Source organism: Helianthus annuus, chromosome 13 (genome assembly GCF_002127325.2).
Source record: "Helianthus annuus cultivar XRQ/B chromosome 13, HanXRQr2.0-SUNRISE, whole genome shotgun sequence".
In the NCBI taxonomy this organism is placed as follows: domain Eukaryota; kingdom Viridiplantae; phylum Streptophyta; class Magnoliopsida; order Asterales; family Asteraceae; genus Helianthus; species Helianthus annuus.
The window spans coordinates 8304999-8330042 of record NC_035445.2 but is presented as its reverse complement, the minus strand read 5'-3'; the positions used below and the strand labels follow the sequence as shown (position 1 = coordinate 8330042).

At 34.2% G+C, this 25044-nt stretch overlaps 3 protein-coding genes across 3 annotated transcripts; 2 read left to right on the top strand and 1 right to left on the bottom strand.

The window, feature by feature from the left end:
* Positions 1–1103: 1103 nt before the first annotated feature.
* On the bottom strand, positions 1104–1847 carry LOC110900493. Its single transcript, XM_022147381.1, has one exon. It carries the CDS (start codon positions 1845–1847, stop codon positions 1104–1106), a length of 744 nt encoding a protein of 247 aa, XP_022003073.1.
* Positions 1848–8396: 6549 nt separating this feature from the next.
* Positions 8397–14317, top strand: LOC110897481 (protein DETOXIFICATION 19). The gene is made up of 7 exons (XM_022144229.2): positions 8397–8759; positions 10936–11480; positions 11615–11701; positions 12419–12475; positions 12570–12808; positions 13881–13999; positions 14093–14317. Exons 1-7 carry the CDS (start codon positions 8481–8483, stop codon positions 14222–14224), a joined length of 1458 nt encoding a protein of 485 aa, XP_021999921.1. The 5' UTR covers positions 8397–8480; the 3' UTR covers positions 14225–14317.
* Positions 14318–19140: 4823 nt separating this feature from the next.
* LOC110897480 (early nodulin-like protein 2) lies at positions 19141–20211 on the top strand. Its single transcript, XM_022144226.2, has 2 exons — positions 19141–19408; positions 19487–20211. The coding sequence occupies exons 1-2, from the start codon at positions 19228–19230 to the stop codon at positions 20089–20091; spliced, it is 786 nt and encodes a 261-aa protein (XP_021999918.1). The 5' UTR covers positions 19141–19227; the 3' UTR covers positions 20092–20211.
* The last annotated feature ends 4833 nt before the right edge of the window (positions 20212–25044 follow it).

Genomic DNA, 25044 nt, shown 5'->3' with positions numbered 1-25044 from the left:
ATTTTAAGGAGAGAAACCAAATGACTAATCAATATACCACATTATAAGCAAGAGAAATTTTCAATTTTAAAAGGTTAATTTTGCATCCTGATTAGATAAAAGTTTTCAAAAAGATGAGAGGACAGGAAATATGGGAGAAGATAGAGGAGAAAGCAATAATATTAATGATTCAAGAAGTTTTTGGGTTGTTGCATCCTCATTAAGGGAGTAGGGGTGGTCATTATCATCACTCACAACATCCAATCAAGTTTCGTTATGTCATCAACCATCATTCACAAGCTTTTTTTAGTGGTGGTGGTCATCACTTGTGATGGAATTCCATCATTCACAACTTTTTAATGTTTTTTTAAATTAGAAATTAACAATAAAACACTAAAATTATAAATTTCATTAAAATTAAAACATACTAGTTCAATTAAACATACTAGAAATATTTTAGACTACAATTTAAAAAAAAATAATAAAGAAACTCTACTCCTTATATGTGCAAATACAATCTTAAAAATCTGCATTTCGTATGAATAAGTTAAAATTGTTATTTTAAATGATCATATATTTATATAACTGTAAACAAACAAATAAGTTTATTCAAAAATGAACATCAGGGAAACGAAAAACCACATATTTTTGGATTTAAAAAGATTTTCATTTGGGTTACAAAATGTATTTTTGTCTTTAATACACGTGTTATTCTTTTAAATATTTTAATCAGTTTCAACAAGAAGGGGAGAAAGAAATCAAGGAAACAGATAAGTTTAAACAACTTCAACGCGTGGAAAATGATGGTGACAGCGGTGTTTGGTATGCCATCACTCGTGAAAAAGCCCCATCAGGTACCCACCCCCCACTCCCCTTAGACACGATATAGTTTAAGTTAGACTTAAGTAAACTTTTAACGAATGAAAGCAATTACAGGCGTTGTGTAAACGAGAGTTTGTGTTTCTTTTTTAGAGCGAGTCGATGGTTTTTATGTCAACTCTTGATGGTATGTTTTAAATCAAATGATTGGAACAAAGTGACAAACAAACAATTTTGACATTCTCAAAACTCAAAAACCAAAACTACACTGAAAGAAAAAGGCGCAAATCCATGAATTATTATCATCACATACTCACTTCCAATCTCTTTGAAGGTTCAATAGCATGACACTCTTGACATGTGGACACCAGCCATCCCAAAAACCTCCGGCAAACCCCCTTTCTGTCGTCCGCGTCTCCCTTCCCTTTCCCTTTCCCTCCCTTCCTTTTATTAAAAGATGGAACCGGGGAAATAAACTGCCATCTATGAGAATGCCCGTACTCGTTACCATATGTACGAGTTTGCCATTCCTTAGTACCCACTTTGTTGCTGGTGTTGGTCGCGGCATGACTGATGGTTAATAATTTTCTCCTTGATGAGACTTCACTAGTGCTTGTTCGTGCACTGCTGTTACTTTTACTGCTACTGTTACTGTAAGTATTGGTCGATTTGACCGCAACAGATCTAGCGTGATGGATAGTCAATAACTTCTTCCTTGGTGTAGCTTCATTGATGCTTCTTCGTGCACTTCTACAACTGCTCTTACTCTTACTCTTACTGTTACTGTTACTGATGCTGTTAGTGCTTGTGCTATTACTCCGAGAAGACAACAATGAACCCTTGCTGCTGAAACTACTCGTTCGGGATAATATCACAGATTTGGGAATGAGGAAATTCGTGGGTTGAACAGGGAAAGCGTGAATGCGGAACCTGCCATTGGCGAACAACTGATCGGCCAACTCAGACTCCAATTCGAGACCCTTCGACAAAAACGGAAATGTGAACATGTCGCCGGTGGATTTAGCTTTCTGCCGGTGAGTGTTTTCCATGATGTTTGTCGGAAATGAGAACTAGATTTGATCATTTGAATGGAAGGAAGAGTTGGCATGAATATATATGGGTCAGTTTGAACCTTGACGTATTGATTTGCAACCTAAAGTTTGAGTGCATATGGGCCCGGACTCACAAGCTTAACGTGACCAACCCGTTTTAATAAATTCAAGTCGTTTTTGAATTATATTTCAAGTTAATTACTGTTTTCGTCCCTGTGGTTTGTCAAAAATCACTATTTCAGTCCATTAGTTTAAAAATTGCGATTTCAGTCCCTGTGGTTTCACTTTCGTAACCATTTCAGACCCTGTAGTTTCACTTTTGTAACCATTTCAATCCATTATTCTGTAAAGTACAGGGACTGAAATGGTTACGAGGTGGACTGAAATGGTTACGAAAGTGAAACCACAGGGACTGAAATCGCAATTTTTAAACTAATGGACTGAAACAGTGATTTTTGACAAACACAGGGATGAAAACAGTAATTAACTCTTATATTTCTTTTATGTACTAATACTTAACATATATGACTTTAATTTTAACTTTTTTTATGTAACATATATGAGTTTAGTTTTAACGAACACACTCATAAAATCTATTTTAAAATCCATATATTACTCATTTTATGAGAATCAGAGCATTCACGTCATGTTCACCAAATTATGTGATAGTGTCCTCCGTATTATAGATAGTGGTTATATGGATTGTGTGTGAAGTAGAGAGAAAATGTTACTGTTATATGCAGGGTCGTCTCCGAAAATCACAAAAAAAGGCCCTATGCGAGATAAAAAGTTTGGGCCCGATTCACAAATTTCTATGTATTATAAACTCATCAATTATTTAATCACCAAAATTTATGTGAAGGTAATTTAAATAGTTATTTTTAGCTAAGTTTATTTAATAATTTATTAATTAAAGGGAAATATGTAGTTGATAAAATTAGACATTAAATGTCATCAACAGCTAACAAAAAAAAACCAAAAAATGAAGTTAAAATAGAGAACTTGGAGACGCCGGGATTAGAACACATGTCTCCTTGTTTAAGCAAGGTAGTAACCACCCAAATAAGAGCTTGTTTGTGTCATCTATCGATTCAGTGCATATATATATTCTAGCTTATACAACATAAATTCTATATAAAATTAAAAAGATTTGGGCCCTCGAAGGGTTTGGGCCTTGTGCTGTCGCCCACCCCACACCCCCTCCGGGCCGGCCTTGGTCATATGTAAATATGAAAACAAAAAATTTGTCCAACTCTATAAAAATTTTGATGTTTTTAGAAAGTGGTTTTAAGTAGTGGAAAGAGAAAAAAAAAATAACGATAAAGGTATTATTTAAATGAAAAGGAAAAAGGGTAGTGATTTTTAATATAAATATAAAAATAAAGATGATGAATTAAATGTGAATGCTCTTAAACCCACACTATTTGATGAGTATAAACACTTGATGTCACTAAGACTAGAGGGTATGGTGAGGCCCATCCCTATGAGGATGGGCCGCCACGTAGGCGTTACATCACCGGCTCATGGAGGAAGAGCCTCCTTCACTTTTGAGAGGGGTGGAGGATGGGGCTACCCCACCTAAATATTTTATAATTTTCTAAGTTTTTTTTATTAACTTAATAAAAACTTTATAAAAATTAAAAAATACAACATAAAACAACATAAATAAATTCATTTCATAACATAAAAAAACAATTACATTTCCTAAAAAAAACATTTCTGAAAAATAAAAAAAAATTACATTTCCTAAAAATAAAAAAAACCTACGACGTCCATTTTTTCTTCACCTTTTCCTTCATCCTCCGATACACCTCTCGTTCATCCTCCAGAACCGAGTCGAGATCCAACCTCATTATCCTAAAATCCTCCGCTCGAGCATAGTCGGCCGACACGTTTTTCTTGTGACTATATTTTTCGGCCGCAAAGTCTTTAAACGAACGGAATTCGGAAATCAACTCGTCCATTTTCGAAGACGCCTTCGAGCCGCCACCTCCACCCGAGCCGCCCCCTCCACTCGAGCCGGCCCCTTTGCGCTTTCCGACCGCCTCTTTTTTTGCTTTGTCCCTTCCGCCGGGACGTTCGATCTCGTGAGCGGGCAACGCATCCTCGTCATATTCCGGTTTGTCGTTTATGTCGATTTGACAACGAGCGGTGGAGCCTCCCGCACTATAACTTCCGGACTCGGAAGTTTTAGTCCGTTTGGCGGTTGCGACCTCATTTTGAACCGGCGCCCATTTAGGTTCTTTCTTTAAAATGTTCCATGCTCGGAGGTGCGGGAAAGGCGGATTTTTTGCTTCCCATTTAGCCATCGCAAGGTTAAGAACGTCCTCGTCGCTACTGGGAAGTTGGCGGTTGCGATTGGAATTGATCAAGTTGAACCGAGACGCGTTGCATGAATTGTTGGAGTGCTTGGTATTGTTGCATTTGTTGAAGTTGGGACATTTGGGAGAAGGCGTTAGGAGATTGTTGGAAACCCGAAAACGTAAATTGTGGAGACCCCCACGAAGGATCCATAGTCGGAGTGTAAGCGGGACTCGAAAAAAAGTTAGGTTGGTTTGGGTTGGGATTGTTCGGGTTGGGATTGTTCGGGTTGGGGTTGTTCGGGTTGAAGGGATTCATGATTGTATAAAAAATGGGAGTGTTTTTTTATAAAAATGGATGAGAGAATGGGAGAAGAATGGAAGAAATGGATGAGAATTTTATAAAAAATGGATGAAAGTGGTATATATTTAAAGTGAAAAAGTAATTTTTTTTATTAAAACTATCCGTTGTCAACTGATATATTTTTGAAATTTGGGTCGTCACAATCGTCTGTGGGCTGCTGGTTTAGCCGGAACGGGATGGGGGGGGGAGGGGGCGGTGTGGGGGACCGACGCCGGGGCTTGCCGGGCCTTAGCCAGACCCCATACCGCTTAGTTTAAACAAAAAAACAGCTATCGACTAGTTTAACTTTAAGTGCCTTTTTAAAAAAAAGTTTAACTGTAAGTAGTATTTACTCTCTCTACCCAAGGGTAAAGTAATCAAAACAAACAATTTAGTAGGCCTAAAAAAACTATTTTCCATATATCCTCTCTATTGGTTAGATTCTTTTTAATTATTATTAATAAAATCTAAAAAAACTAAACAAAATTATTTTTTTCTATAGGGACGACATGTCCTCTTTACTCTATAGGTTAGACTCCCTTTTTTCAAAAAAAATTGGAATGGTGGGAATTTTTGCCGCCTAAATGAAATATATTTTTGACTAGTTAAACTTTTTAGAAACGATATGTCGTCCCTATAAGTTAAACTTTATTTTTTACTTTTTTTTTAATTTTCACATATATATATATATATATATATATATATATTGATCATTAATAAAATAAAATCAAAAGAAAATTATTTAAAGTTGTAGAGACAACATGTCATCTCTATAAACTAGAACGTTTTTAATGGTTTCAAATTTATCAAACTTGAAAATAAAAAAAACAAAAAGAAAATATTTTCATCTTATAGAGAGGACATGTCGTCCCTATAAGGTAAATCTTAAAAAACACAAAATTCATATACGGACGACATGTTGTCGCTATAGGTTTTCTTTAACAAAATAAAAGACAAACATGTTTAAACACTATAGAGACGACATGTCCTCTCTATAGGTTTATCCTTAAGAAAATTAAAATGACTTATAGGACGGTATGTTGTGTCTACAAGTGTTAGATATATGACTTCCCATCCTTCATGGAATTAGCCCTTTGTTGTATAATCAAAAAGATTATACATGCCTTAGATACAAGAATTTACAACTTTAACATATTTTTGTTTTATAACTTTTTATAGAAAATGATTTTCAATCTTACTATTAAAACCCTGTAAATAAGCAACAACTTTTGGTTTGGATGGGTTGTACTATGGGCATTGTGTGTTTTTTTTTTTTAAAAAAAAGGATCACGTGGGTCGCTTCATACCGATCTGTTTCTCTGCCTAAAATTGAAGAACCCTAGACAACCTTCAAAACTAATTTTATATTAAACTAGTGAGAGTCTCCAGCACTTCACGGCAAGAATCAGTCGGTATTAGTTCTGTTCGTTACGGTACCGGCATTTGCTATAGTATCATTCCAAAGAGGAAACATAACATCAGTCGAAAACAATAAAAACGAATATCAATACCAGTAATGATCTTGTTCATTTGATATTGGTTATGTTCGTTTGCATTCTTTGTTTATTATATTTCAACATTGCAATATTTTTTTTTGAAAACGGACATTGTATCGTTGTCGTACCAAACCGAATTGAAACCGAATAAACAACATATGTATTGTTAGTGCTTTCCATAAACTGACACCCTATCGTTACGATATCATACTGAACTGAACCAAACAAAATAAGTACCGATATGAATTCATTTTTAAAGTATTTTATTTCATAACATATACTTTTACCGTATCTTAAAAGTGATATACGAATAATATGATTAAAATCAATTATAATAATAAAACAATAAAATAATGAAAACTAAGAAAAACAATATTAAACAAAAATAGTGAAGTACCGTTCGGTAAGTTTCTATTCATATTGATAAATATCCACAACTACAAAAAAAAAGAAGTGGCTCACGTCAGCATGTAATAGTGAAGGTTTTCAATTGGACAAAAAGGGTTGCAGGTGTAACAGTGTGAGGCATCTGGCACTCCCCTATTAGCCCAATAAAATTACGATTTTATTCTGATTTAAAATTACGAATTTGCCATCAGTTCAAATTTATGTTTTCGCCCCCGCTTAAAAATAAATTTACGCTTTTGCTCCTAGCTAAATATTTCAATTTTACCCCCGGTTAAAAAATTACGATTTTACCCCATTTCAATTTACAGTTTTGTCATTAGTTTTTTTTTCCCTTAAAAAAACAATTTTTCCATCAGTTCAAAATTATATTTTTACCCCCACTTAAAAAAAAAATTACGCTTTTACTCCTGGCTAAAAATTCCAATTTTGCTCTCGGTTCAAAATTATGATTTTGCCCCGTATAAATTTATAGTTTTGCCATTAGTTTTTTTCTCACAGCCAAGTTACGATTTTACCCTCAACTTAATTTTACATTTTCCTCATCGTTTTTGTTTGTTTTCCTGGTGACATTACAATTTTGCCCACAGTGTAAAATTACAGTCATGCCGGCAACTTCCTGGCACTCCCCTGTTGGTCCATTTAGTTTACAATTTATCCCCGAATTAAATTTATGATTTGACCCTCAGTTAAAAATTACGTTTTTCCTATCGTTTTAGTTTTTTTTCACCAAAACTATAAAGGTTTTTTGTTTTAATTGGTTTACTACCGTCTTATCATCGTTTTTGTTTTTTTTTTTTCCTTAGAAAAATTATAGTAGTCTTTTTTTAGTTGGTTGAGAATTATTCGGCTCTCGCCCCGCAACGCGGACGGGGCATCTACTAGTTTTAATATATAGCCTAAAACCGTAGACCTGTTGCTCTTTAAAGAAAACTAGTTAATGCCACCGCCCGCGTTGCGGGACGATGGCCGAATAATTATCAATCAATGAAAAAAACACTATTATAGTTTTGTTAGTAAAAAAAACTAAAACGATGACAAGACCGTAGTTCAGAGCTCAGGGCAAAAGTGTAGCTTGTAAGGATTAATGAGTGAGTTTTAGAAAGCTCCTTGACATGGAAAAAAAATTAAATCCAATCAACTAATATAAAAAAACACTTTTATAATTTTGCTAAAAAAACTAAAACGATAGCAATACTGTAATTTGAACTGAGGGCAAAGTTGTATTTGTTGACTTGGGTAAAATCGTAATTTGCCAAAAGTTAAAGTGATGACAATACTATAAATTTGAACCGGAGACAAAATCGTAATATAACTTTGCACTAAGGACAAAATCGTTATTTTAAGCTGGGGACAAAACTATATTTTTAATTTGAACTCGGGCAAATTCAAAATTTTGAACTGATGGCAAAATCGTAATTTTGAATAGGGGGCAAAAGCATAGTTTTATTTTGAACTGGGCAAAAACATATTTTTAAACTTAAGGCGAAATAATAATTTTTGAAAGGGGCGAAAATGCGAAATCGTCATTTTTAGTTTGGGCGAAAGCAAAAATTTATTTTGAACTGGGGCCAAAATTGTAGTTGTAATCTGGAGAAAAAATCATAATTTTTAACCGATGGCAAAATCGTAATTTCGAGCGAGGGACAAATATGTAATTTTATTTTGAAGTGGGGGCGAAAACATAATTTTATTTTAAATTAAGGACGAAATCGTAATTTTAAACGAATATAAAACAATAAAACTGGTGGTCCAATAGGGGAGTGTCAACCAAAATTAAAAATGAGTTTTTGAACCGAGGGTAAAAGCGTAATTTTGAGCTAGGGGCAAAATTATAATTTTATTTTGAGCTGGGGGCAAAAGCGTATTTTTAAACGAAGGACGAAAGCGTAATTTTAATCTGGAAATAAAATAGAATTAAAAAAACGTTGGTCCAATGGGGGAGTGTCAGGCAGCTGCCTGGCACTATTCCCCCATCTTGTAATTGTATAGATGTAAAATACCAACCACATACGTCTGGTGCGGTGGTGCCTAATTCTAGAGTCCATGTAACTTATCACCCTTTTTCTACAATCAAACATTTTTCATGAGGGACATGCCGGAAAACTCTACTCCATTGATAGCAAATGCGGCCGGTGGTGGCAGTCATGGCGGCGATGATAGGTGGTGGTGGTGGAAGAAGGTGGTGGATTGGGAAGAGGCTAAGATTCAGATCTTATTTTCCCTCCCAATGATACTAACCAACCTTGCTTATTATGCAATACCATTAGTATCCGTCATGTTTGCCGGCCACCTCGGAGAAGTGGAGCTCGCCGCGGCTAACCTTGCCAACTCGTGGGCCACCGTCACCGGATTCTCCTTCATGGTTAGTTGTATTAGTTTTCTATCCTATCCATTGCAATCGGAGATTACTTCACAATAGACCTATTCTATTCATATAGTTTTTTTTTTTTTTTTTTTTTAATTATAGTTGACTTTTAAGAAAACATACCTTGTAGGGAAGTGGTCCTTATAATCTTAGAGAAGGATAGTGTTTTTGGTTTTCGGTTGTAATATCTAACTCGTGCGTGTTCGGGTTGATATGTTTAAGTGGATTTATTAAACGGTGACGTGTTTTATTCGTTTTATCAAACATTACGACCCATCAACTCACTTAATTAAAGAGTTGCCCCCATTTAGTGAAACATGTCTACTTACTAACCCGTTTAACACGCACACAACTTGATTATATTTGTTTACTCTGGCCCACATAATAAAGTCATATATGGCTGCTTAGTACACAATTGACTTTGGTTACGTAGGGAATTGGTATTCGACTACTACTTCTATATGTATATCAAAACAAGGATTATTATATATACATATATATATATACATAAAAAATGAATAGTAAATTTAATTTAATTATATAATAATATATAGCTTTTTATAATACTTTTATTATTTTATTATAATTAAAAAAACTGGAATTACACGCGGCCCAAAACATACTAATCAAGATTTAAGTACCCATTTTTTTGTCAATGTGGGCTTTTTAAAAGCCCAAAAGAGAATACAACAAGCATACCATTTTAGACATACTGATACAACCTTCATAACAATACCAAGACATGAACCTTATGATAACCACAAAAACCTCCTCTTCAAAGACTCAAAAAAGTTTTGTAGTGTCTTATCTAAACGAGTCGTGCTCGATTGATCTGGTTAACATGTTCAATTATACAAGTTGGGCGGGGTTGATCCGTCAATCCATTTAACTGAATAGGTCGACCAGCCAACCCATTTGCGATCAATTTACTGCAACCCTCCAACCTGTTTAGCACGTTTACAACACGTCAGCACGTCAACCTATATGACTGGTTTAGATAAATGGGATAAACATGTTGAGAAAAGATTAAATACAAATACTCTTATCGTACAAAACGTACGAATGGCGTGAAAAGTAAAAAAACACGGTAGCATTTTCGTAATTATCTTATTAGTAGAGTAATTATCAAATGTACAGTAATTATGATGCACGTGTAGAGTAATTTTGAATGACTAGTTGTTTGATCTACTTATAGAGTAATTTTGAAATTGATGTTGTATGATGCACTTTAAAGTAATTTTGAATGATATGATATCGTGTAGTAGTGTATTAATGATGAACTGGTAGAGTAATTATGATGCACTTGTAGAGTAATTTTGAATTATATGTTGTTTGATGAACTTGTAGAGTAATTGTGTCTGTTATGTTATGTTATTTTTATGAACTAGTAGAATAATTTTGATACTTTGAATTCAATGTTATTTGATGCACTTGTAGAGTAATTTTCAATTTTATGTTGTTTGATGAACTGTAGAGTAAATGTGTCTATTATATTTTTTGATGAACTGGTAGAGTAATTATGCTGCACTTGTAGAGTAATTTTGAATTGTATGTTGTTTAATGAACTTGTAGATTAATTGTGTATGTTATATTATTTTGATGAACTAGTAGAGTAGTTATCATACACTTGTAGAGTAATTTTGAATGACTAGTTGTTTGATGTACTTGTAGAGTAATTTTGAATAATATCTTGTAGTAGTGTATTTGTGATTAACTAGTAGAGTAATTATGATACACTTGTAGAGTAATTTTGAATAATATCTTGTAGTAGTGTATTTGTGATTAACTAGTAGAGTAATTATGATACACTTGTAGAGTAATTTTGAATTTTATGTTATTTGATGTACTTGTAGAGTAAATTTTGATAATTACTCTACGAATAGAATACTTACGAAAATGGCACCGCGTTTTTTTACTTTTCCCTTCCATTTGTACATTTTGTACGTTAAACGTATTTGTACGCGGACTTTACTCTAAACATATTTTATTCAGGTTACATGATTTTAATTATGTTTGAGTTAGGATTGATATCCTTAATACAAATAAACATATGGGTCGTGTTCAGGTTAACAATCCACCCCAACCCAAATCTTGCCAACTTGACACAATTGACACCTTTAATTTACAACGTGACACGGCTTACACCCCTAATATTTACTATTTCTTTGATCAGATTGGTCTAAGTGGTGCACTGGAGACACTATGTGGACAAGGATTTGGAGCAAAGCTATACAGAATGTTAGGAATATATCTACAATCATCTTGTTTGATCTCCATCTTCTTCTCCATCCTCATCTCAATCCTTTGGTTCTTCACTGAACCTGTCCTCATTTTTCTCCAACAAGATCCTCAAATCTCCAAAATGGCTGCTCTCTACCTTAAACATCTTGTCCCCAGTCTCTTCGCATACGCGCTTTTACACAACATACTAAGATTTCTCCAAACGCAATCCGTTGTATACCCTTTAGTATTGTGTTCCATGATCCCGTTGATCCTCCATACCGCCATTACTTATGTACTTGTGTATCACACTTCTCTAGCTTTCGTTGGAGCTTCCGTGGCTGTTTCTGTTTCTCTGTGGATCGCGGTACTTATGTTGGCTGGATACGCGCTTTTTAGCAGACAGTTTAAGGAAACATGGCAAGGTTTTTCCATGGAGTCATTTGATCATGTTCTTGTTACACTAAAGCTTGCTCTTCCCTCTGCTGCTATGGTTTGGTTGATATTTTCTTAATTTTTTTTTAATGTTTTTAAAACTTATGTGTGAAATTCGTAGGATCTACAAATACGCAATGTTTGTTTCCATCAACTTAGTTGACATGTTTTTGTTATGTTTGTTACTTTTTTTGCAGCTTAGAGTATTGGGCCTTTGAGTTACTTGTGTTACTAGCAGGGGTTTTACCGGATTCAGAAATAACAACTTCCTTAATTGCAATGTGGTAAGAATGTCATGACGGTTATTTGTCATGTGCTAAAACTGAACCTATAAACATTGTTTTGGTTATTAGATTTTCAAGAACAGATTGGTTTCGATTATAAACGGTTCAGTTATTTTGGTTATCGTGAAAAGTGATTCGGTTACTCACCAGTTGTGTTAACAAACACAACTGGTTCTCATACAAGTTTTGGTCAAATAAAATTATATAAGGGATAGTAATATATTATTTCTAAGAAGTAATTAAATATGTTGGTTTAACAGCAATTCATTGAGTTAATTACTGTTTTCGTCCCTGTGGTTTGTCAAAAATCACTATCTCAGTCCATTAGTTTAAAAATTGCAATTTCAGTCCCTGTGGTTTCACTTTTGTAACCATTTCAGTCCACCTCGTAACCATTTCAGTCCCTGTACTAACAGAATAAATGGATTGAAATGGTTACAAAAATGAAACCACAGAGACTGAAATCGCAATTTTTGTACTGATGGACTAAAATAGTGATTTTTTACAAACCATAGGGATGAAAACAGTAATTAACTCGCAATTCATTTATTATACACATAAAACCAATAGCCAAACCATGATGCTTAGTTATAGAATTAAACCATAACTTGTGCGGTTATTTCAGTTCTGTTTTCTTAGTAATGATTCGATTATTTGGTTTTTTTCTCACCCCGATTCTCTATTACTTATAATCAAGAAGCAATTTTTGTGTCTCAGTGTAAATACAGAAGCAATTGCCTACATGTTAACATATGGGCTCAGTGCTGCTGCAAGGTTAGATGCAGTGATCTTACTCCCTTTTGAACAAAGAGGAACATTTTAGCTTTTTTAAACCCGACCCGATTTAACAATATTATTAACTTGACAGCACACGCGTGTCAAATGAGCTGGGAGCTGGCAACATCGATAGAGCAAAACATGCCATGGCTGTGACACTAAAACTTTCTGTCATCCTAGGACTTGTTGTCGTTTTAGCGTTGGGATTTGGTCACGATATTTGGGCCAACTTTTTTAGTGATAGTCACACGATCATTACGAAATACGCATCCATGACTCCCCTGTTGATGATCTCCATTGTTCTTGATTCTATCCAAGGAGTCTTATCAGGTATGCATAAACATAAATCATAGGATTGTGAGACTGACTGGTCGGGTTAAAATAGGCCATTTTTAACATGGGTGGTGTCGAGTTGAAATGAATCATTTTAATAAGAGTTAAAAGCCACTTTAGTCCCTGTGGTTTGGGTCATTTTGCCAGTTTAGTCCAAAGGTTTGAAACGTTGCCATTTTAGTCCAAATAGTTTCAGACGATGCCATTTTAGTCCACTAGGTAAACTTCATCCATGTTTTCTGTTAACGAGAAGGGCAATTCGGTCATTTTATATGATCGAATTGCCCTTCTAGTAACATAATGGCAATTATGTAATTATGTTACTAGAAGGGCGATTCGACCATATAAAATGACCAAATTGCCCTTCTCGTTAACAGAAAAAATGGATGAAGTTAACCCAGTGGACTAAAATGGCAACGTTTGAAACTATTTGGACTAAAATGGCAACGTTTCAAACCTTTGGACTAAACTGGCAAAATGATCAAACCACAGGGACTAAAATGGCATTTAACTCGTTTAATAAGGATGGGGTGGAGTTATTCACAAAACACTGTACTTACTGTGGTAATTATTTAAATTTAGATTTATGTATAAAACAATTTAAGTGGTTGTATGCATTCATTATTTACTAAACTTTATATCTTAAAGAGTTAATTACTGTTTTCGTCCCTGTGGTTTGTCGAAAATCACTATTTCAGTCCATTAGTTTAAAAATTGCGATTTCAGTCCCTGTGGTTTCACTTTCGTAACCATTTCAGTCCTTGTGGTTTCACTTTCGTAACCATTTCAATCCATTTATTTTGTTAGTACAGGGACTGAAATGGTTACGAGGTGGACTGAAATGGTTACGAAAGTGAAACCATAGGGACTGGAATCACAATTTTTAAACTAATGGACTAAAATAGTGATTTTTGGCAAACCATAGGAACGAAAACAGTAATTAACTCTATCTTAAAAGTAACCCTATAGTATAAAACATAACCATAAAAGTGACCCTATAGTATAAATCATAACCATATTAGTATTAGCCTATGAATAAGTAAATGGGTCGAAATTCATTCATTTATAGGGGTGGCAAGGGGATGCGGTTGGCAACATCTGGCCGTGTACATCAACTTAGCAATGTTTTATCTCATTGGCATGCCGGTTGCAGTTGCCCTAGCGTTTCTGCTAAAACTATATGCAAAGGTGACACTTTTATTGTATAGTGTACAAGATCACGCCCTTTTTGATTGATCGGATATCCGTTCTAACATTATATTGTGAGTATGTGATTTGTAGGGGTTGTGGATTGGTTTGATATGTGGTCTCTCTTGTCAAACTGGTAGCCTTCTACTACTCGTGTATCTCAACAAGTGGACGCGAGCAGAACTCAATGGTGGCAAAAATTTAGAGAACATGCTTGTAGTTTAACCAAACATGTGTTTTTTAGTAAACCAAAAATAAAAAAGAATGTAGGGACTCATGTTTTGCTCTATATATGAATTACATTTAGCTATTGATTAATCTGTTGCGTGTTGGTATATGTTTTTTTTTTTTTTTTTTTTTTTTTTTTTTTTGCTAACTTATAGGTGCGGTCATCTAGGCAAACTTCCAAACTCTAAAAATTTGTCCGGCACAAAAATTTAAAACACAGAAACCCCCCCCCCCCCCCTCCTCTTTGTCATCCCTTCATTTACATTAGCATGTTTGAGGGTGTTCTTCCACAAAACCGACTCTTTCTCCTCCACATCCCATTCTCTCCTAAACGCTTCTCAATACCAACCACTGGAAATGCTCCAAGTACATGAAAAGTACTTATCACCGATTGTAACCTTGAATCCGTAAAAAGGGAGACCAATTTGTATAAAGGAGTCTCAAACCCTAAGGAAATTCAAGAATGATCCATCAATGTGATGAATGAAAAATCTCACCCACATATTCTTCTTCACCTTTTCCATTTTGGCTTTATCTGGAAAATATAGGAATCTCAGCACTTTATCAGTATGAACCATGGTTGTAAAAGTTGCTAGTCGGTCGGTGGGGTAACGACTAGAGATTAATCGGGTTTTATCGGATTGGGATTTTTATATGTAATTTTCAGTTATATAGGTAAATATTTTAAGTAGATATGTTTTAACCTCTCCTCCAACCATATTAAGCATATAGTACTAATTAGCGGAATCTACATGATTTGGTTGGAAACTAGCCGAAATTTGACCGGATGACTAGAGCCGATTAAGTCCGACTAGATCCGACTAGAGCCGATTAACGATTAATGAATTGATCACCTATTCCTTCTCTCTCCTCCCTTTCCAAGGGGGGCCATAGACCAAGTTCACCCTCTCTCTTCAACATCCACATCTTTTTTTACGTCAGACCCCATAACATGCTCTAAGCCGTACCACAACCCTTTGAAACCCAAAAAATTACAACACTACCCCTGAACCTAATTACAATTATACCCTTATACAATTAGCAACTTAAGTCATGTTCTATTTGTTTAAAAGTCACATCCTTTACTCACACCCTTTCATTATATATATTATTTTTCTCTAAAAAATACGCCTTTAAGAAAAGTTTTGGTGATCCAAGCGCTGCGTTAGAAAGGTTGTGACGATAAATATCATTACTAAACGAAGCGGTGTGTTTTAATTTTCTAATAACAGCCGCCATTCTAAAATGGATTTAATCCATCATCTCCAAAATGAACTCAAGTACATATTATATTATAATATATGGATAATCGAGAAATTTACATTAGAATATCCTAAAGTGACTGATGTATTTATGACGGTTATTGCTTCATTGTGTAATTACTACGGTTATTCATGAAATTCCTACCTTATTAATTAGGCAATATATATCCGGATTGTATAATCTCCGGAAACCAAAGACGTAATGGAACCGACACTACCATTCAAATACCATCGTGAACCAAACAGAGGAGTCTCTTCCCACCACCCCGTCGTTGCCATTTTTTTTGTTCTCCTGTGGTGTGTAAAGAATTTCTAACATTCTTTTTTGGCTTTCACCCCTCAATAAATTTTTCTGATTGGTCTTCATGTTTCTCACTTTCGAATTCGTTACACATGTTTTAGGTTATTGCTTATTCTTTGATTGATTTTCTATTGCCTCATCCCTTCTTCGTTCATCATGTTGTAGATTGAATATAAAGATGAAACGACGATCTTTGGGAAGGCAATTGGAATTGGGAACCGTATATATGATTACTATCAAACGTATAATTAAAGCGGCATTTAATTAATAACACCGCCATCATCATATACTAATTCCCGTATATGATTTTACTCTATATTACGAGTGGCAAAATGGGTGGGTTGGGTAGGTTTGGGTAATGGGTTAGGATGGGCATAGGTTAGAATGGGTTTGGGTTAGAATGGGTTTAGTAAGAAATGGGTTAGAATGGGTTTAGGTCAAGATGGGTTTTTGTCAAGATGTATTTGGGCATGATATAAAATTCTAAGAAATCCAAAAAGATAAAAAAATCAAAAAAATAATAAAAAATTTAAAAAAAATAAAAAAAATTCTAGAAAATCCAAAAAATAATAAAAAATCCAAAAAATTGTAAAAAATAACAAAAAAAAATCAAAAAATTAGAAAAATTTGAAAAAATTCTAAAAAAATCAAAAAATTCTAAAAAATCAAAAAAAATCTAAAAAATAAAAAAAATCCAAAAAATCAAAAAATAATAAGAAAAATCCAAAAAATTCTAAAAAATAAAAAAAATCAAAAAATTCTAAAAAATCGAAAAAATTCTAAAAAATAAAAAAAAATCCAAAAAATCAAAAATAATAAAAAATCCAAAAAATAATAAAAAATCCAAAAAGTTCTAAAAAATCCAAAAATCATAAAAAACTCTAAAAAACCAAAAAATTATAGAAAAAACCCAAAAATCCAAAAATTCAAAAATATCAAAAAAATTCTAAAAAATCAAAAAATAATAAAAATTTCTAAAAATCCAAAAAATCTAAAAAATAATAAAAAAATCCAAAAAATCCTAAAAAAAATCCAAAAAAATAATAAAAAATAAAAAAATTCTAAAAAATAAAAAAATCTAAAAAATTTTTATACTTTTTTCTTTTATATTTTTTAGTACCTTTAATTTTTTAGAATTTTTTGGATTTTTTAGAATTTTTTTGAATTTTTATTATTTTTTTGATTTTTTAGAATTTTTTGGATTTTTATTATTTTTTTGATTTTTTTAGCATTTTATGGATTTTTTAGAATTTTTTGGATTTTTTTATTATTTTTTTGATTTTTTTAGAATTTATTTGATTTTTTATTATTTTTTTGATTTTTTAGAATTTTTTTTGATTTTTATTATTTTTTTGATTTTTTAGCATTTTATGGATTTTTTTAGAATTTTTTGGATTTTTTTATTATTTTTTTGATTTTTTTAGAATTTTTTGGATTTTTATTATTTTTTTGATTTTTTAGCATTTTATGGATTTTTTAGAATTTTTTGGATTTTTTTATTATTTTTTTGATTTTTTTAGAATTTATTTGATTTTTTATTATTTTTTTGATTTTTTTGATTTTTTTGATTTTTTTGATTTTTTGGATTTTTATTATTTTTTGGATTTTTTAGAATTTTTTGGATTTTTATTATTTTTTTGATTTTTTATTATTTTTTTGATTTTTTTAGAATTTTTTGGATTTTTTCTTATTTTTTTGATTTTTTATTATTTTTTTGGATTTTTATTATTATTTTTTATTTTTTAGAATTTTTTTTATTTTTCTGATTTTTTGGAAAATTTTTATTATTTTTAAATTTTTTATTATCTTTAAAATTTTTATTATTTGTGAAGCCAACATGTACGAACACTCGAATAGGATGAAAAATCTGCCTGTGATGCTCTTTTTGAGTTATCCATGTACCCTGCGTAATACCCTTTATAACCCACGAATTATTTTAAATAGATATAATATAACCCATCCTGACCCATCCTTAGTTATTCCTTAACCCATTATAACCCATTATCATTTATAAAATGACCCAAAATAACCCAAAAAACCCAAATGGGTTTTATTTGCCAGGCCATTATTACCCTTAACAGGGGGAGAGGAGGGGAGGGGAGGGAAAATGAGGTTTTTTTTGCCTGATAATAGTCTTTCCAATTTGGAAAGACATGGAGGGGAGGGGAGGGATGGGGAGGGATTTTTAACTCGGGAACACACCATAAAAGTCATACGCACATTCTAACCTACCCGTAACCCACGTTTCACCACCGCTAAATACTTCTGACGGTAACCGTTCCTTCAACATAAATCAACCGTTGTTTGCCCTCTTTCTCCGATCGATACTCCGTACTTGACGCCACATGCGTTTAATTGTTCATCAGAATTTCGATTCCGGTATGTTTTCCCTCCCACCATTTCATGTTTTCATGGTAGTAAACCAACAATTGTTATTGCCAATGTGCTCTCCGAGATTTGATAACTTTTCGTTCTTTTTTTAATATGTTTTGTTTGAAGAATTTGAGGTATACAATTGAAGATTATCTGTTTGTATGTTAACGAGATGCGGGGATAGCAAGAGGTTACGTGATTTGTGTGGAGTCATATGATATAAAGAAAATCACAAGAATAATCATTTTTATGTGTATATATGTTAATTCTTTTTTAACATTCTTTTGTTTGTAGAGTTTGACATTTGGTTCTATGTTAGTATTGCTATAAACAACACGTGTGTAGAGTTTGAAGAATACAATTGCAGATTTTCCGTTTTTAATATTCGGTTCTATGTTAGCCATGCCGTAAAACTGTTTCTAGATTTTTGTTTGTGGCAATTATTATCAATAGTGCGACGTTTCCGATGTCAATTACTTCATTTTCATTTTTTCATCGGTCCGATCAATGTTTGTATGTTGTTATAAACAACTTTTACAATTTGTATGTGGACATGTTTGGAGAGTTTGAAGAATACAATAGATTCATGTTAATCTACGAGTATGCTAATGTTTGTCCGGTATTAACAACACGGGTTGGAGAGTAACATTTCGGTTGATGCCAAACGATCATACTTGGTTAATATTTTTTCTAAATCCCCAATAAGTGTCTGATATGTGTGCGATCACATGTTAATCCTCAACATGTTTTTTGAAAAATAGGTTTGTATGTTTATTTGAAAACTATGTTAGTAAATGTTTTTTTTTTTAAACCAAATTGAGATTTAATAGTTTTGTTTGTGACCTCAAAAAGGTTATCCATGTTGATTTGTTTAAAAAACTATAATTACATTGTTCAAAGATCCCGCTGCAATGCGCGGGTTAACGTCAACTCGTTGTATACAATTAAGTCCTTCTCTAACTAATAAAATATCCCACCTTGAACTTTATATCTTTTTGCCGCGTGTGATCTTGTCCTTTTATAACACCCATAATCATCTGACTCAACAATTCCTCTAACCGATCATGGCGTTCAAGACCTCTGGATGCTTTCTCATGGCGATCATCTTCTTCTTCATCACTTCCATATCTTCTTCACATCCTTACACCTTCCAAGTTGGTGGCAAAGATGGCTGGACCCTGCACCCATCCGAAAACTACAACAATTGGGCCGGCCGATTGCGCTTTCTGATCAACGATACCCTCCGTACGTGTCGTTAACATCAAATTTCATCACTGAATTCTTGACTTTGATCCGGGTTTTTGTTGTTTTGATTGTCTGCAGATTTTAAGTATGATGGTAGCTCAGACTCTGTTCTGGTGGTGAATAGAAGTGATTATGATGGATGCAATGGGAATAATCCCGTTTTGAAGCTCGAAGGCGGTGATTCGACGTTTAAGTTTGATCGATCGGGTCCCTTTTATTTTATTACCGGGAATAAGTCGAATTGTGATCAAGGTCAGAAACTGATTGTGGTGGTTTTGGCTGTTAGAAACCGATCACCGCCACCGTCGGCCGCTACTCCGCCTTCGCCTACGGCCCTTCCGCCATCTCCCGAAATATCCCCTGTTTTTCCACCATCCCCTGTTTCGACTCCTCCCGCGCCTTCGCCTGGAGGAGGGGCACCTACGCCCGGTGGCGGAGGCGCCCCTTCACCTGGAGGAGAAGGTGGTGCGCCTACTCCAGGTACTACTGGTGGAGGAGGAGGCGCTCCTCCTCCAGGGACTGGCACTGGCGGAGGAGGCGCCCCTTCTCCAGGTAGTGGCGGCGGTAATAATCCGTCAGCGGACACTACATCACCTCCGCCCCCATCGGCCGCAACATCACCACTTTCTGGTGGCTTAACTGCATTAGGTGTAACGGTTATCTTTGCTTTATGGGGGATTTGAAACAGAAATTTTAAGGATTCGATTATGTATAAATGTTGGGGAGTTTTGTTGATGGATTTGTTTGAGTGTCATTGTATTGTAATATATTGTTGGATTGATGTAAGTAGGAGAATGCTTATACATGAGTGGCTACATAATAATAATAATAATAATAATAATGATAATAAATTCTTGGGTGATTAAATCTTTTAATTTTTGATTTTCACTATAAATCTTAGGTGACTACTATTTCTTTTTGAATTATATAAATTATTAATTTTTGATTTTCACTATAAAGTTAAAGCACCAGCCAGACTTGTGGAAGAAATTAAAGAAGAATCACTGGATTGGGTGAACATAAGATCAAAGAGACTAGAAATATCATGGAATGAGTGGCTAAAATTCTGTCCTAGAGTAGAATAATCAGAAAATATGTACTAGTATGTGTCTAGAAGGTACTTGTAGTAGTTGGTGTCCTCGAGATGATTTTGTTTGTACTTGAGACCTGGGTGGCGATTATCTAGCATCTTGCTAGGTGTCGTTGTTAACCTATGACCTTGACGGAAATAAAAATTTATTGTTGCTGTTCAAAAAAAAAAAAAAAATATAAATTATTAGAGGTGTTGGTAAAGTTTTGTGTATTCTCTGTGTGAAATAATCCGTATACATGCATATTGTGTTGCAATGGAACATTTAGAACATGTAGCTTGATACGTTTTATATTGTAATGGTAACTAATCAAAATCATTGAACAAGGATCAGAAGATATGTAGCAATTTCAAATTTGACAAGTGATTTAGGTTTTATTCGCAATACTTGCAAGGAGAAAGCTAAGTAACTAAGGGTGGAGGGTATAGTCAATCACCCTAGGGTGTTTGAGTGAAATCTTATCCAATAATATTATGTCATGTCAACTCCTCATTCTATTCCCCATTTTACACTCAATCACTAGGTATAGTCAAACACCCCTCAATTAAAAAAAAAAAAAAAAAAAAAACTTGATTGGTTGAGTGATCCTCTCTCCTCTCCTCTCCTCTCAATCACTCTCACCCATTTTCGGTAAACAATCACCGAATTCCCCACACTCTCTCCAACTCAAACACCCAACTCAATCAAGAGGGGTGGTCACTGATCGGTGACTCCCACTCAAACACCCAACTCCCCGCTACTATACCCTCCACCCTAATATTTCATAAAATCCCTATGCACTCATAAAACAAACAAACAAACAATCGTTTGAACCAGCAACTCATTACCTCTCACATGCTAAAACCATTAATGAGACAAAGTTAAATAAATTATTAGTATAATAATTGATCATAAAGTAGATAATTAATACCGGCATTTCTAGATTATCATATATGAATGGATACTATTTTGTATATTTGAGAAAAAGATATACTAACCATCGATTAATATTTGAACAAACAATGTGGTGGTGACTTAATAAGTCAATAGAATTAAAGGATGATGTTACCCAACCCTGATGTTATGTGGGCACATGTTAAACACATCTCACAATATCTTAACGAGTAAAAAATCGAAATAAATGCCACATCATTGGTTATATTTGAATCCTTACAAATTGGTGTGCCACCAGATGCTACTTTTCAATTCATTCTAAAAGACAGGTGTCATATTGATCATATTTCACTTCATAATATTAGGGGTTTGCAAAAAACCGAATTAACTGAACCATAACCGTATTAATCGACAAAACCGAACTAAAAAAACCGAATCAAATAAAAAATCGGCGGGTCGGTTAATGGTACTTTTGAAAACCGAAATTAGCGGGTCGGTTATGGTTATCATTTTTTCCATACCCACTATAACCGAACCGAACCGACATGTAATAAATCTTTGTAGGATTTAGGACTTTTCACCATATTTTTAATATTTGATGTTTATTACTGAAGATTTTGTAGGATCGTTTGCTGATCCGAACGAGTCGTTCAGAGGTTGTCTCTTGCGTTTCAGATGCGGAATAATAAGAAATGCAAGTAGATATAGCTTGTTCTTCCTCCTAACTGCTTGTTTTATTGATTTAAAACGTTTTACAGCTCAATCTTCACACCGGCAGAGCTTCGGCGTGGAATTCAACTATCACTACTGAGGACCGCCCTAAAGACCCCTATATATAGACTGTTGGGTCCGCTTATGTGACACTTGTCCATAAGAGCGGACCAGCATAGTCCACATAAGCGAACCATAGTGACAAATAAGCGATCCTAAACTCCTATGTCCCTATGAGCGGACCTAGCATATAAAACCTATACAGACTCCTGTTTTCTCATAAAACGTGCCCTACGCTATACAATACGATGTAAGACCTGATCCTAGACATCTAGACGCAATCAACAGATGTAGTGCACTAACAGACTCCCCCTCAGATGTTGATGGAGTCGCCAATACACCCTGACAACAAAACTGACTTTTTCATATCTTCAGTCTAGATCAGTCTCTGGGCTTTCTCCTTTTTAATCTTCAGACTCCCCCTCTCGATTTACTTGCATTCTTTTGTTCATCAGTAACTTCTTCAGGATCTTTGTCTGGCTTTAAAACACTCAAATTCTTTTGATCAGATCTCTTGATTCCTTAAGTTCATCAGCATCAACGATAGACGTGATCTTCAGGATCAAAATCTGACTCTACTCATTTTTTCAGAATTGATTTCCAGGATCGAAACTTGGCTCTCTTCTATCAGAGATCTTCAGACATCGAAACCTGGCCACCTGCACAATCTCAACCCTGAAATAAATTTCTTTCACAAACATTTCAAATAACTCTGCACCAACATATGAATCTCATATCTTACTGAACAAATATATAAATGCAACAACTCATATTCTTTCAAATCTTTATGATGAACCACTTGAAGAAGGTTAGATTTAACGAAAACAGTTAGATTTATACAAACACTCCCCCTCAAATACTGCTCATCATGTTTAGCACTCGGAATTTTGAAAATCAGTTTTCCAACCTCAGTTGTCGAAAATCTTTTTGACTTTTTCAAAATTTATGCTAAAACACACTAAAATTTTTTTGGATTTTTTTTCTGAAAGATATTTCCTGACACAACTAGTGAACAAAAACACACAGAAATGAAATATTTACAAACAATATTTTTGTGAGTTCGTGTAAGAGAATCATATCAGTTTTGAGACCTATCACCAACACCGTTAAGCTTGATTTCATTATAAGTTTTAAACAATTTACCTAGATTGTCAGTATGTTTGTCCTCTTAAATTCTCAACACAAATTTCAATTGACCCGAGATACGAGATTAATGCTTTAGAGACTTAAACTTAATTGTGTATCACTCCACTTGAATATACTCCTGTATCCAGATCCCAAATATTCAGTCTTACAGGTGAGTATACCACAGATGATATATGTAAAGGGGTTAGGTGCGAAACCGTGAGAGCTCAGGTCAGAACTTCCGTTCAGCAGAGAGATGACGGCTCGACTTTTGGTGGGTCCCCTTTAGAGGATCTTTTTTACAACAGCAATGACTATCAATTTTATTGTTTAATCAGATTGCTGAGGGCGGCGCTTTTTCAAGCATTTGCAGAAAGTATTATCCGGGGACTAGGTCAGTACTTCCATACAGCAGAAGTCCCGGGATAATACCCCAGATATCACTGAGTATAAAGACCTAGTATCTCAGAATATGGGACCTTTCAAACAAGATTTCGGGGGTTACCCATATATCCAAGAATAGCTACCCACGAATCAAGCAAGTTTGAATTTAGGTTTATATCTCGTTTCAATTTACTAAATGTGCGAAAATCTACTGACACATCCGCAGTAAGGTTGTTTATCACATTTTATCTTTACATTTCTTTAGCATGCCGTGATAGTCCACTGATGTACTATCATTTCCTCTGTTTACAACAAAACTCATTTTTTAAAATTTTATCATGTTTTTGTCTTTTTCAAATTTTCAAATGTTTTTGGATTTTCCGAAATTTCCCTACTCCCCCTAAAATGCAAACACATTTCAAAGAAAATTTGAAAACTTCTAGACTCTTGACCCACTTAGAAACATAAAAGTAAAACAAACTGTACAAAAACTTGACAACTGACATCGAATCACATCAAATCACCATTCACTAGGCATAAACAATCTGAACTCCCCCTATCACAAATCATTTTCTCATTTAGATTTCAAAACACTTAAGTTTGTTTTAATCGAAATGACTTTTCCGAAAAATGAGTTTGTGATGATAAAAACCACTTGTAGGTCTTATCATTTTAAAAACAGGGATGTGGTTCATCATCTTGTCTATCTTTTGCCATGAATAGTAAATCAAGTACAATTTAATGTCCCTGATTTACCATTTGCATTTTAGAACCTTCTGTACCACTTGTAAAAATACAAACATCTCAAAATATAACCACAAATACCACTTGCAAGATCAAGGTTACCGCTTGTAGGAATGTTACGTCTACATTACCACTTTACCAATCAGGATGCCGATTCCTGCTTCGCACTTGCCAACCTGGAAGCTCCGGCGTAGTCCTTTCACCTGCAAAACATTAACAACATTATTCAAAATCTTTCAAACAATCTCTTCAAACACTAGAAAGATGCCGATTCCTGATCCACGATATAAACTTGGGATCTCCGGCGTAGTCCTTTGACTATTATGGGAAACAAACTTCCATCCAAGTCTTTTCAGACTTGATGGCTTTCAACTCTTGAGCAGTCGGGTTGTATATAGCCTTTTTAGTTGCGTAAAAATCTTTAACCCCTTTAGCTCTCCCACTCAACATTTTCCCAAAAATCTTTTTAACATTCCCGTTGAATGTTTTCTCGACATCAAATTCATTCTTTTCTTTGTAAAACTGATTAGAAATTTCAGTTTTTCCGATTTTTTTCTTCACTTCCTCAAACTTTAATGATGGAAACTCCTCATCATTCACTGAGATCTTCTTCTCAACCTGTGGCTCTTCTGGCTTTGTGGAACCAGA